General features: G+C 42.7%; 1 protein-coding gene across 3 annotated transcripts; it reads left to right on the top strand.

Annotated features, from left to right (window-relative positions):
• The first annotated feature begins 490 nt into the window (after positions 1-490).
• On the top strand, positions 491-7,383 carry LOC101172052 (aerolysin-like protein). Of its 3 annotated transcripts, none has more exons than XM_023953745.2 (5): positions 491-597; positions 3,475-3,682; positions 3,753-3,835; positions 3,918-4,409; positions 5,998-7,383. In XM_023953745.2, the coding sequence occupies exon 5, from the start codon at positions 6,012-6,014 to the stop codon at positions 6,951-6,953; it is 942 nt and encodes a 313-aa protein (XP_023809513.1). In that variant the 5' UTR covers positions 491-597; positions 3,475-3,682; positions 3,753-3,835; positions 3,918-4,409; positions 5,998-6,011; the 3' UTR covers positions 6,954-7,383. The 3 variants fall into 3 exon arrangements, with proteins under 3 accessions (XP_023809513.1, XP_023809515.1, XP_078800842.1); XM_078944716.1 differs by having other exon boundaries at positions 527-597; positions 3,547-3,682; XM_023953747.2 differs by lacking the exon at positions 3,475-3,682 and having other exon boundaries at positions 506-597.
• Positions 7,384-13,808: the final 6,425 nt, after the last annotated feature.

The following is a 13,808-nucleotide window of genomic DNA, read 5'->3' as shown; positions in this document are numbered from 1 at the left end:
GAGGGCTAAGGGGTGAGTTGGTTTTAGCTTTTTTCCTTTTTTGTATTTTGTTTTTGTGTTTAATTGTGTAAAATGATCTGAGCTGCAGGCATGAAAAGTACTTTTTTTTAAATAAAGCTTGATTGATTGATAAATTCAGTTTATTGGATAATAACCAATCAAGGTCAGATTAAACCCAGACTTTCTTTCTGTTCCACCAAATATCAATATGAAATGTGATCAACTTTAGAAATAAAACCACAGCTGATCACCACTCCATTTACTGAGGATGAAAACGTGAAGGAAAACATTTAGAATTGGTCTTTCATGTTGTAAATGTTGCTGACGCCTGGTCTACAGTGAAGATTCTCCATCTGTTCACTCACACACCTCCATGACTAAACCCACAGTATAAACTAAGGGGCTCAGAGTCAGTCAGGAATCAAACCCACAACCCTGAGGTTGGTGCTGATCCACAGCTGGAGGAGAGGCAGAACATCCTGGGCCCCACCCTCAGGTCTATATAAGAGACAGCAGCTTCAGTCTGAGGAGCACTGAGGAGGGAGCCACACTGCCCAGAACCAAAACCCAAGTGCCAATCAAAGGTGTAACTTTGCTGTGAGTATTGTAGGAACCTGGGATGGAATCCCACAGTAAGAAGTTTGTCTTTGAATCACCAGATTGGATGTCTGGAGGAAAGTTTAGATTTTATTTTAGGAAAAAGATTTGTGCTTTGGTGTGATTGTCTGTTTATAGTCTGTAGTTTAAGACGTAGGTATGTCTTTGGCCACATTTAGTTAGAATCTTCTTTTTATTCTGTGTTTTGTGTTCTTTATTTCTGTCAGAATGGAACTTCGTTTTTTCTTGCGTGTCTGTCTCTGAACATTTTCACCTGGAGGCCAGAGAATGCAGATGTGTTGCAACCTGTCTCCAGCTCAGCTCTCCTTACATGACTGTGTTGAGCTGACTCGTGACTCGTGTGCTTCCATACAAACACTCTCTGGAGCAGTGTTTTTCAACCTTTTCTGAGCCACGGCACACTTTAACCTTAAAAAAAATCCTGCGGCACACCAGGATCCAAAAATTAAAAAAAAAAACGGAGAAACTCAGTATGTATTGATCTACAGCCCCTCCACAATTGCACATGCATTTTTGAGATAATTGTTGCAGAAAAAGCTGTAAACTGCAGCTGTTTTTTTTCTAAAAGTTGCAATAAAAGTTAAGTTAGAAGATTTAAAAACAGTTTGTGTGTTCGTTGGTTTCAAGACGTTTAACAACAGATCTCCTTGTGCGCTTTCACTCTCACAACCCAATGCATCATGGGAGATGTAGTGCAAAAAACGGCCGGCGGAGATCGCGTCTCTGAGCTTCATCGTTTTGTTCACTTGTTCCACGGTCTGATACCGGATTCTGTGGAAAGCTGCACCGATAAAGACGAGATTTAGCTGGTATTTTTGTTAGAACTGAGCAATTTTACGAGCTAAATCGGGACAAGGAAGTGAAGACTTTAACCACTTCTGATTGGTCAGACTGATGACATGTGATTAAGTTCCCTAAGAATGATTGGTGGAGACAGTTAAAGGGCCAGGACTTTTCCAAAATACAGCCGGAGCTGCAGCTGAATCGCGGTACCATCATTCTTATCAAAATGTCTTTAATAAAATAAAATAAACGCAAAGAAAAAGTATTTTACGATCTTTTATATTCCTAACTACTCAGTGTTTTATCAGGGCCTGTTTTGATGAACAGAGAGCTGAAATCCCGGAGATGGGAATTGTTTTTATATCAGTTAATGAGGGTGATTTCCCACGGCACACTTGACCATCTCCCACGGCACACTAGTGTGCCGCGGCACACTGGTTGAAAAACACTGCTCTGGAGTGTTTGTATGGAAGCATTTCTGTAGCATAATTAAAACTAAAGATCAATACTAAAAATGCTGTTTCATTTTCAAAATGCAGCTGCATTTGTTTAGTCAAAATTAAAAAGAAAAAGCAATCCGCCAAACTTCTATTTTTTTCAACACCGGTAATTCAGTCACTTTATAAAAATGATCAAGAAAGTGATATTTGACATTTTATTTGCAAAAAGTAAATATGTAGCAAATTTCAATTAGAAATATCTAATTTGACAAAATAGATTAACAGAAATGTTTTTTTATTTTCACGATGTAACTGCATCAAATGACTCATAAATCAAATTAAAATTAAATCCTCCAAAATGCAGCCCCATGAACAGCTCTAGCAGATTTTGCCATGCTAAACTTTTTCCGTCCTCCCCCCTGGAAATGCTGACTGGAATTGAATTGTGGATGTGAAAATGAAAATGCAATCCCCTATTTCCATTGTTGCTTTAATCAGGTCACAGAATAAGCAGTGTTGAAGTAGAAAATGAAAAAGCTCAAATTGACTTAAACTTTTTGAGTCAATTTGATGGAGTTTTTTTTATTTTTATTTATGCTACAAAAATGCTTCCAAAGTTTTGTGTTTATTCCCAGTCAAAGTCAACTTTATCGTTGATTCTTCACATGTGAAGAACATTCTTCCTCCCCGAGAGCAGAAGGCTGAACAGGTTGTGTGCAGGGTGGTTTGCATCCTTGACCATTGTTAGTGCTTTGCGGGTGAGGCGGGCGATGTTTAAGTCCTGCAGGACTATCCATATATCTATCTGTATATCTAGACAGACAGACAGACAGACAGACAGACAGACAGACTTTATTAATCCCACGATGGGCAAATTTTTATTTATCTGTGGCAACAACGACATTAAGAAATAATATATATAATATAAAATCAAAAAAGGACATCAAAAATGACATTCATATTAAATTAGTAAAAATTATTATGACATTATTGTTAAAATTATTATTAAAAATGACATTTGCATTAAAAGTAGAGACGTTGCTGACCTTTCTTTGCCAATAATGTGGTGTTGGCGGTCCAGGAGAGGTCCTCATTGATGTGTCCCCCCAGGAATTTTGTGCTGCTCACTTTCTCCACAGCAGTACCATCAATGATCACTGGCAGGTGTTGAGTGTGGCCCCTCTGGAAGTTGACAACAATCTCTTTTGTCTTGCTGACATTTAGCAGGAGGTTATTATCTCTGCACCATTTTGTCAGCAGATCCACCTCTTCCCTGTAGTTGGTCTCATCGCCCTTGGTGATGAGACCCACCAGAGTTGTGTCGTCTGCAAATTTCACAAGGTGGTTTGTGCTGTGGGTTGTTGTGCAGTCATGTGTCAGCAGGGTGAAGAGCAGCGGATTAAGCACACAGCCTTTGGGTGCCCCGGTGTTGAGAATGATTGTATTTGAGGTCTTGTTGCCGGAACGTACTGTTTGTGGTCTTTGGCTGAGGAAGTCCAGTAACCAGTTGCAGATGGGGGTGTTAACACCCAGCTTGTCCAGTTTGCAAATGAGTTGCTGAGGGATTATTGTGTTTAATGCAGAGCTGAAGTCTATGAACAGCGTTCTTACATATGCGTCCTTTTTGTCTAAGTGGGTGAGAGCTGGATGGAGAGCAGAACATCGTTTGGGTCGGTGTGCAAATTAATTGGATTAATTGGCTCAGGTGCAATGGGGAGGATAATGACAGGCAGTGGCCTCATGGGGCGCTAAAAAAGGCCAAGAAGCCCTCATTTGGTCACGTGCAGCATATGGCCATTGGAACCGCCCACTTCCTGTTGCACATCCGGTTAGCCTCACAGGTAATGTAGCAGTGATAGGCTGATTACAGGAGTTTGTTCGCTGCCTCATACTGTATGTATACTGTTTCAGCTCCGGATGAGAACAACTGGCACAGATTTTGATTAGAACCTCTGCAATTGAGCACGCCTCCAAGGTGACGAACAGTCTGTCTGGTAAGCCGGCGTGGGTCAAGTCCTGTGCTTGCCTTTAAGCTGTTTTTCATTTTTCTAATGTTTGTTGTTCTTGCATTGCCAGGGACTTTCTGACGCTCCCGCCCGCCGAACAGCTGTTGCTTTTTGTATATTGAATTTTTAGAAGCATTTTAAAGAACTGTCACTGCTCGTGTCCAGAATCCCTGTGGACTCTGACCAGGGTTGTGCCGGGCCAGTGTGCTCCTCGGCTGCCATTGAGCCTGAGCAAAGGAGGACTAACGGGGCTTCACGCCTGAATTCTCCCTCGCCACCCACGAGAACAAAACCTCGGCCGCTCTCTTCATTGAGCAGCACCCTGCGGGCGGATCTACTCTCACCAGAGTTTCTTCTTTGTTGTTTTAAGAATTTTAATACAATTCTTTTAGAACTGTGTTTTAACTGTGCATTTTATTGTGTTAATCCATCTTTGGTTTCCCCCCTCCCTCAGTGCTGAGGACTCAGGTGTCAGTCCTGAGTTCTAGGTGGAGGCTTTGCCCCGGTTCGGAGTGACGTGTCCTTGGGTGAAGGGTTCACAAGTGTGTGTGCTCTGCATCACGTGAGTGGGGTGAAATTTTATTTCGTCCTTTGGGAGCCTCCACCTCCCTTAACTCCTCTGGTCCTCAGTGGTCTGAATCAGTTTCTTTTGATTTGTGCATGTATTTTAAACTGGTTCATTTTTAATTGGTTTATAACGTTTTGTAATGAAATAATTTAACCTTGGTAGCTCTGTCTCCTACCTTTCGTGTACATCCGCCAAAAAGAAAAATAAATTCCCTCGAGACCACATTTGCAAGTTTCACTCTTTGTCTGTATGCAGGTGTTAGCATAACACTGATGTGGTCTGACGTTCTGATGTGGGGGAGGGGGGTTGCCCTGTATACTGTTTTGTGAGTAGTGTTAGAACGGTCCAGTATGTTATTTCCTCTTGTTGGAAAGTGCACATGCTGAGGAAATTTTGGTAGGACTGTTTTGAAATCAGCGCGGTTGAAATCTCCGGTGAGAACGATGAAGCCATCTGGATGTGCTGTCTGTTGTTCACCAATGGCCTGGTATAGTTAATTTGGCACTGCATTTCTGTTGCTGTTGTTGGTTGTTGGGGTGATGTATACTGCCACTTATAAAATCGCAGTAAACTCCCTTGGCAGGTAGAAAGGACGACACTTCAGGATCATGAACTCCGCCCGCGGTGAACAGTGTTTGCTTATCAGCTCAGTGTCCTGGCCCCACGCGTCAGTAAAGTAAACACAAACCCCGCCGTTGCGGGTTTTCCTCCATCTAAAAGGTCTCTGTTCGCCCGATAGCATGTTAGTTGTTCCAGTTGCATGGCAGAATCGGGACTGTTGTTGTTTAGCCATGTTTCCGTGAAGATGATCACACAGCAGTTACTCGTTGTCCGGTTCGCTGATCGTAGTAGACGAACATCATCCATCTCACTGTCCCGGGACCTCACGTTAGCTAGCTAGAAGTATAGATGGTATGACTGGGCGAGTTGGGTTAGCTTCCAGTCGGGCTTTGATACCTCCACGATGTCACCTCTTCCTTGTCCTTGCGCACCGTTTTCAGTGCGTCCTTCTTGGGGTTCCGCGCAGCTGGTGAGTTCCATGTAGTGATTTTTGACTGGCATAGTAATCCCAGCTCTTCCAGCATCTCTGGTTTGGTGTCCAAAAAGTCGCATATTTTTCTATTTCTAAGTTCCAACAGTCTCTGTCGACTGTACTTATGTTCTACTGTAGGCTGGCGGGGAAAAGCGTCATCAATAAAACAAAAATAAATAAAAATATATATATTAAAAATAAACACAGACACGCGCACTGAGAGAGCAAGAGGCGGCTGCGACTGCTCGCGCCGCCTCCTGTTTTCTGTAGTCTTTTGTTGAGTGTGATTTCTACTTTAAAGGGGTGAACTGCTATTTTCTTTCATATATTTTCTCCTGGTTATGTTAGTCTAGGGAGGCTAGTGGAGGTCATGTTCCTTTAGATGCCCCTAAACAGAAAAAGAACATAAATCGCTAAGTTCAGATACTTGAAGTGTTCCTGTGACTTCAGAATCTTCACTGCACCGGTCTGGTGCTCTGGAATCTCTTCAGTTGTTGCTGAACCTTGAGACTGTGACTGAAATGGAGGTTGTTCTTGTTTCTCTTGCAGGTTCTACTTCAAAGATGTCGTTCCTGGCACCTGTCCTTATTATTGGTGGAAACGGCGGTGGTTCTTTTAGTTTTACCGGGGAAAGCAACGGGGCCACGCTAAAGAAGCTGTGGGTGTGGGTGGGAGAGTGGCAGGTGAGGGGCATCAAGGTTTGGCTGACTGATGGTCAGGTCCAGGAGTTTGGAAAGCCTGAAGGAGGATTTTCACAGATGGAATTTCAGGATGGCGAGCAGATTAAGTCGCTCTCGCTGTGGGGCAATGGTGCAGGAACTCGCCTAGGCGCCATCAGAATCAGGACAACAGCATCCCAAGAATTTTTCCCAAAGATGACCAAGTGGGGTCTGAAAAAAGAGTACCCCATTGATGTTGGGTCTGGAATTTGTCTGGGAGTTTTAGGAAATGGTGATATTGACATAGATTGTCTGGCTTTCGTTTTCATCAACACCATCCAGTCAACCGAGCTGATCAACATTTACTACCCCACCCTCCACCAGGTGATTCCTCAGGTGGCCACAGAGGAGATCAAGTCTGTCACTTACACCAATAACACCGGCGTGCCTCAGTCCTACACAGTTGAATCCAGTAAAACCATCACCAAGAAATCCTCCTGGTCCGTGTCAAACAAAATGGAAAAGACCTTCAGTTTTGAGGTCACGGCAGGGATACCAGAGATGGTCGAAGTGTCTACTGGCTTCAGCTTCACTGTCAGTACAGAAAGCTCCTACGGTCTAGAGAACACCGATGAGAGGAAGGAGACGTTCTCCTTCCCGGTCAATGTTTCTCCTGGGAAGACGGTGGATGTGAAAGTCACCATTGGCAGAGCCACTGTGGATCTCCCTTACATGGCAAAGGCGAAGATAACCTGCTCCAACGGGAAAACCCTCAAGTTCAACACCAGCGGGATCTACAAAGGCGTCACCTACACCAACGCTAAAACCATTGTGACAGAAAAGTGAATCCGACAGAGGCCGACGCCTTGTGCTAACTTCCTTTCCTCATTCAGCCATTATCTGTCCTCACCTGTACAGATTATATCATAACTGTGTAGCAACCCAAAGATGACTATGTGACCTTTGTGATCATTACTGCTCGACTTTACCTGTCCTGGGTTTTGTGTGTAGATCACTGTCACTAGAAACCCAACGTTCACAGTGTGGTCTACTGTGTCTTCCATAGTCTTTAGAGAATTGATCCATTGGCCTACGAGAGGCAATGTCTTCTTTGGAAGTGTCATGTAATCATTGTTCTAATCCTTGTTCTTATCTGTGATCTTTATCTTGCGCAAAGTTTTTTGTGAAGCGGACACGTTTCTACTGCTAAGTGCTGTGCTGGAGCTAGCTGCTTTTGCTATCGTCAGCAATAAATCTTTGCCTTCCAATAAGAAAACCAGTTTCTGTCTGGTTGTCTCTTGCTCCCTCTGGACCCAGAGGTCTTGGTGAGCTTTCTTGCCAGGTGCTGGACTACAGGTTGGAGTTTCAGATTCACTGACTCAGAAAGCTCAGCAATCAAAGCAACACAAACATTAAAACTGCAAACTCCATAATGCAATGGGAACTTTTGAATAATCTTTCAAACTACTGAGTTTTAGACCATAAACACCACGTGAGAGTGACTCGATCACAGAGGTGATCAGAAGCTGTCAGGTAAACAACCCACCCCCACCTGAGCTGCTCATCATCAACTGTGACCATCAGCTAACAGCACAGGTGAGATGGAGTGGTCTAAGGTTGGTTCAGTGTTTCTTCTCTGAGGTCCAGGTGGGTCTCCTGCTCCTTTTCAGAGATAAAGCATTTATTTCACTCAAATCATATATATTAGTAGGAGGTGGTTTTAAGCTAGCTTTACATGAATGGCTGGATAGAGATCCTCCCAGACACACATTCCCCTGAAAAAAATAGATTCAAGTCATTTAAGTGATAAATGGAAAGAGTTTCTCAATTTTCTTGGCTCAAACCAAATGTTAATGTCACGGTGCGGGGGTGGCTGAGAGCCGGTTGGACCCAGATGCAGAGGCGGAGGCACGAGGATCAGGGACTAGAGGTTTTAATGCACAAAAAACAAACAAAAAGCGCTGCAGAGCAGTTTCACAGAACAAAAACGAAACTTACTTGGCGTGGCATGAAACATGGACGAGGCAAGAGACAGGAACATGGACTAGACAGGACATGAACACCATAACAGGGCTAATGGACCAGCACAGGAGGAAGGCAGAGACACGACTTAAATACAGACAGGGCAGACAAGACACAGGTGAACACGATCAGGGCAGATGGGGACCAAAGGAAGTAAAACTCAAGAAACCAGACAAGACAGGAGAACTTTCAAAATAAAACAGGAAACAGAAACAAACAAGACAGAACAAGAACAAGGACGAAAAACAAGACAACAAACTCAAAACATGACAGGTAAAACTTGTTTTCTCGTTATGAAATGGCGTAAAGGGACCTGAAGAGCACAGCTCCACTTATAAATAAAAAAATAACCAAAAGAAAAGCAATTTTGGGCTCCATTATTGCCTTCGTTTTGATGGTACACAAAGGAAAAGCTTCTGGAAAATAGGTTGCATAATCACAGATGACCAGAATATATTTGTATCCAGAAATGCTTCTCTCCAGTGGTCCTACAATATCCAATGTGCTGGAAAGGGGTACTAATAACTGGCAGAGGATGTAGCGGTGCTTGTTTAACCTTACTCAAACTGGTCAGCTGACACTGAGGGCATGAAGCACAAAACTCACTTACATGTTTATACATACCAGTAAAAGCCCTTTCCTAATCTTGCATATATTTCTAGATGACCCAGGTGTCCTGCCCATGGAACTGCATGAGCTAGACACAAAACTATAGATCTGGATCCCATAGGCACTACCAACCGCTTACCTGGCTCTCTATGAATATACAAAATATCATTATCTAATACACATTTTGTATCTGTAGAAAAAATTTCAATTTCGGTTTTTACTTGATTGTACAAAAAGGCCAAAGTAGTTTCAGTCAACTGCGAATCTCTCATATCATTTAGTACATCCCAAACAAATTCTGACATTGAGGTTTCTGCACAAGAGTTTCAAAAGACCCTCAATGCTTTTCTTGATGACGTTGGCTCTGTGGTTTCCCGTTGGCCTTTGTAGCCGCCCTCACAAAGATTACCATGAAAATTTGGAAGAGGTACCAAACCAGACTCTGTGGAATGTTTTGAGTCCCGTCTTGAAACACATTTTTGTAGGAGGAGTCCTGATGCTGTAGTTTTGAGAGACCAAAAGAGACCAGTGTGGCAACTCAACTTGGTGGTGCGTAAGTAGTTGAACAAACATTTTGGTCTAATATCATTTTACCACCATATTAAAATCAGCTGTATAACTAGCAACATCTGAAAAGGTTTAAAAAGCCTTTTGATACCCTGGAGGACCTGGAGGATTATATAGACGGCTGCTACAATACCTTAGGGAACACCAACACCACCACTCCTTCCTCCAAACGTGGCCGTCCAGAAGATTCTCCCAGATCTTCCTCCTCTCCACCCAGTGGAATCAGTGACACTTTACATTCCATAGATAAAAAGTTCTCCAGCCTTTATTGCCGCTTGAATCTGCTGGTGATCCTCCACATCCTCCTCCAAGGCCTGCGGGAGTCACTGGAGTTCAGCCAGCAGCAGGTGCGGGAGCTTGCAGCCCTCAGAGAGAACGTCAAGACCCCAAGCAACGACACCGCTCATCTCTCTAAGGAGAACTGCTATATTAAAGAAACCCTCCTGAGCGACAATCTAGTGATCTCTGCGATTCCAGAGGAGGCAGTAGAAGACCCAGAGGCCACAGTGAAGACATTCATGGAGGCCGGCATATCAACCATCCACGCCTCCATCTCTTTGAAGCAGTTTAATTTCTCTCCCCTCTCATGTTTCTGTCTGTTTTTCTTTACCTCTTTCTTCTATTTAGTTATCCCCTCTCTCCCCCTTTCCTCATATGTAAATCATCCAAAGGCAACATGTTCCCAGTAAGTTGGTATATATTTATGCACGGAACGGGCGCGCACTCGCATACAACCAATACGCGAACCAGCTCACACTCACGGACATCGCGCAAACACCTCACATAAGCCCACATAGGAAACACGCAACATGCAGCCCACAAAGTCAGGAAACGCTCACGCACAGAAACGTACAGCGTTCCTTCATCGATCAGCAGGCGTGCGTACACGGACTGGCACACACCTTACACTCTCCTGGTTAGAGTAGTTATGAACAGTCTTTATATTGTTAGCTGGAATGTGCGTGGACTTGGCTCTAGGCCAAAGAAAATGAAAGTGTTAACCTACCTGACTGGTCTAAACGCAGATATAGCTCTACTGCAGGAGACCCACTTATCTAAATCCGCTAATCATCTCCTGCGCTTCTCACAATTTCCATTCATGTATACTGCTAGTTACAACTCCAAAAAAGAGGAGTTGCTGTTTTAATTAATAAAAAATTACTTTACTCACAAGGATACAGTTACTGACCCAGAAGGCAGATTTGTAATTATTAATATATCCTGTAATGGCGTCAATGACGTAGCAGACCCAGTAGCTGAAACCCGGAAGTAAACTTGGACTAGGAAGTCTTGGAATGACTTTATTTTCAGTGATCCAAGGATGTAATGTTGCGTCAGGAGAGTAATGGTAAGTTGATCTTCGGAGAAAGCCACCGTCGTCAGAGTCGGAGTCTTGAGGTGGGTGGCGATGGTTCACAAGCGTGGAGGGAACCTTGAGGTAGCCGCAGCTAGCGTGGATGGAGCGTGATGCTGAGGACAGCGAGGCCTGAGCGGAGCGAAGCGTGGAGCTCTGGGCGAGCAGGACAGCGAGCACCGTGGAGTGGAACCTGAAGGTGAGCGACAAGGCGTGGTAAGTAGGCAGCCAGTCATGAAGTACTTAACTTGACTATGAGGCCAGACATAAGCACCGGAGAGTGTAATGAACGATGAATGCTGGCGAGGATCTCCTTAAGAAGGCTGGCGGGTGATGAGATGATGAAGGGCAGCTGGTTCCAATCAGCAGAGCAGAGAGAGCAGGGAGGGGGGAGGTAGGCTGACAGAGGCACCGTGACAATATCCATTCAGAATAAGGACTTTTGTATAGCCAGTATCTATGGCCTGAATATTGACGACTCTTCCTTCTTTCACAGATTCTTCACCTCACTCTCGGTTCACTCTGACTCCACAATCATTATAGGAGGAGACGTCAATCTGATTCTGGATCCTGAACTTGACAGACTCAGCACAGCAGCAAACCAGCGTACATGGAGGTCTGCAAGTATTCTAAAGCAGTACATGAATGATTTGGGTCTCTGCGACGCGTGGCGCTCATGTCATCCAAGCACTAAAGGGTTCACCTTTTTTTCTCCAGTTCACCATTCACACTCTCAATTAGACCATTTATTTGTCAGTAAATCTCTTTTAAAAGATATCTAAAGTTCCAGCATTTATCCAATTATTCTCAGAGATCATGCACCAGTTTCTGTAAATATTTCTAAGGGAATACCCTAATTCTCTGCTACAATCCGGAGGTTCAAAAGATGTCTGCTAAAAAAAAAAGAATTTATTCATTTCTTTAAAAAGGAGTGGGAAACCTTCTTAGAATTCAACAATAATCCTGATATCTTACCATGTCTTCTATGTGAAACAGCAAAAGGAGTGATGAGAAGGAAAATAGTTTCTTACTCAACTCGTAAAAAATGTAAAGAGAAAGCAGATTTATTAGAGCTAGAAAATAAAATCCAAACTCTGGAGACTGCTTATGCTCCGTCTGCACAGGAACACATACTGGGAGATCTGAAAAAATTAAAGCTGCAGTTAAATGACATCATCAAAAAACAAACACAATTCCAAATACAAAGGCTTCGACTTGAAAGATTTGAAAACTCAAATAGATCTGGCAAATTTCTAATAATAATAATAATTGATACTTTATTTATCCCACATTGGAAAAATTCTTCTCGGCATTTGACCCATTCTCTGGGGGAGCGGTGAGCTGCAGCCAAACCGCACTCGGGAGGCAGTAGCGTCTTGCCTTAGGGTGAGAGAGTGATGTTAATTGTTCGCCATATTTTTTTTTTAAATGGTTTATTTCAAGCAATTAATTAGAAATGATACACAAAAGCAATACAATCATCAGTTATACATTAATACAGTAACTAATCAAAATTAGGATAATTAGACATACTAATAAATATTGCTTGAAAGGGAGTGGAAGGAAGCGAATTTATATAATCCCACCCCGTTATACTATAACCATTTTATTACATTATTTATCAATATCCGGTTCCCAGTTTTTATCAGACAGAATTAAGAATCTTGAAATATCAATAAAGCACATGACAAAGATGAATTACTTAATTGTAATGTAAAAATAACTATTTTAGTAATCAGCATGGTAAATGCAGATCAGTTATACAGCGGGGAAAATAAGTATTGAACACGTCAACATTTCTCTCAAAAAACATATTTCTAATCGAGCTATTGACACGAAATTTTCACCAGATGTCGGCATCAACCCAAGTAATGCACACGTAGAAAGAAATCCAAACATTTATGTCCATAAATGATGTTATGTGTAATAAAGTGAAATGGCACAGGGAATAAGTATTGAACACATGAAGAAAAGGAGGGGTAAAAAGCTCTGGCAAGCCAAGAAAGCAGCTGAAGTTTGTCAGTATTCAGAAAGTTAACCTGCCCCCTATTAGTGCAAAGTAATATCAGCTGGTATAGTCCTGATTTATGCCTTTTTTGCCTGATTTTTTGTCATTTCCCCATACGTTTTTGTTTGAGCGTTACCGTTTTTCGTTGCAGTCAATTACATATACAAAATGAAAACCACATTAGGTATTGCTATTGAAGGAATTTATATTTTTTGGTAAATTCATAAGGGGTTTTCAGTCTTAAATTTTATTACATTGAAGATAAGTCATTTGCTGAAGTGTGTGCTTTTACATCCTTTGAACCTTGAAGAAGCTTCTTTAAGTTGCATATGTGAGAGGCTTCAGGAATGCAGCTCCAACCTCCAACCCCCTTCAGGAGAAAACAGTCTTTGATCTTCTAAGACCATCTGGAAGCCTTAACTGTAGATCTGACATGGACCAGAATTAAATTGTCTCCAGGATTCAATTTAAATCATGGGAAACCCCTGAAGGTGTCAACTCACATGAGAAGGACAAAGAGTTGGGACTGATTGCCTGCGGAGAAAGATCCGGGCGACTCTGCTGGACCCCCATGGGGACACAGTTGGTGGTCGGACAGATGTCCGTCTTTGAAATAACCCCCCTGGACGTTTGAAGCAGGAAGCTAGGACCAAATGCTGTAACTCCTAACATGGACTGACAGAAGTGGGCAGGCTCCCTGCCAGCCAATCTCTAGCGACCAGAGGCGGAGATTCGGCGGCCATCTTGCTCCCGGGGAGGATGTTCTGACCACATGCTTAAAAGTCTGAACTCAAGGAATTTTCCATCCATTGGAATTTTCCACCTTGTCTCCAGACAATCTGCATGTGAATTCGGAATGTAACCTCTTGCGTATTGCAGGCCTTGATTTTGGACACCCAGATCGATCTGTTTTTACTCTGTTTTTAGAAATATTGTTAGGGAATAAATTTGTTAAACTTAATCCGGCCGAATCCCGTGGTTTTCTCCTTCTCGACTTTATTGAACATGCAACAAGGAAAATAATCTCAAAGCGACAGATTATATTTTCCAACACTATGTAGATGTTTTATATGTCAAATATTGTCAACAAAGCCTACATCCATGACATGCTCACATTTGATCTGATTGAATTATGTTTTTA

Source organism: Oryzias latipes, chromosome 3, assembly GCF_053564925.1.
Source record: "Oryzias latipes strain Hd-rR chromosome 3, Olatipes_Hd-rR_3.1".
Lineage (NCBI taxonomy): Eukaryota > Metazoa > Chordata > Actinopteri > Beloniformes > Adrianichthyidae > Oryzias > Oryzias latipes.
Note: the sequence above shows the minus strand (reverse complement) of the source record. Positions and strands in the feature narration are given on the sequence as shown.

What these genes read in the sequence shown, in the direction of transcription:
- LOC101172052 (XM_023953745.2), top strand. Translation starts at nt 6,012, where the DNA reads ATGTCGTTCCTGGCACCTGTCCTTATTATTGGTGGAAACGGCGGTGGT.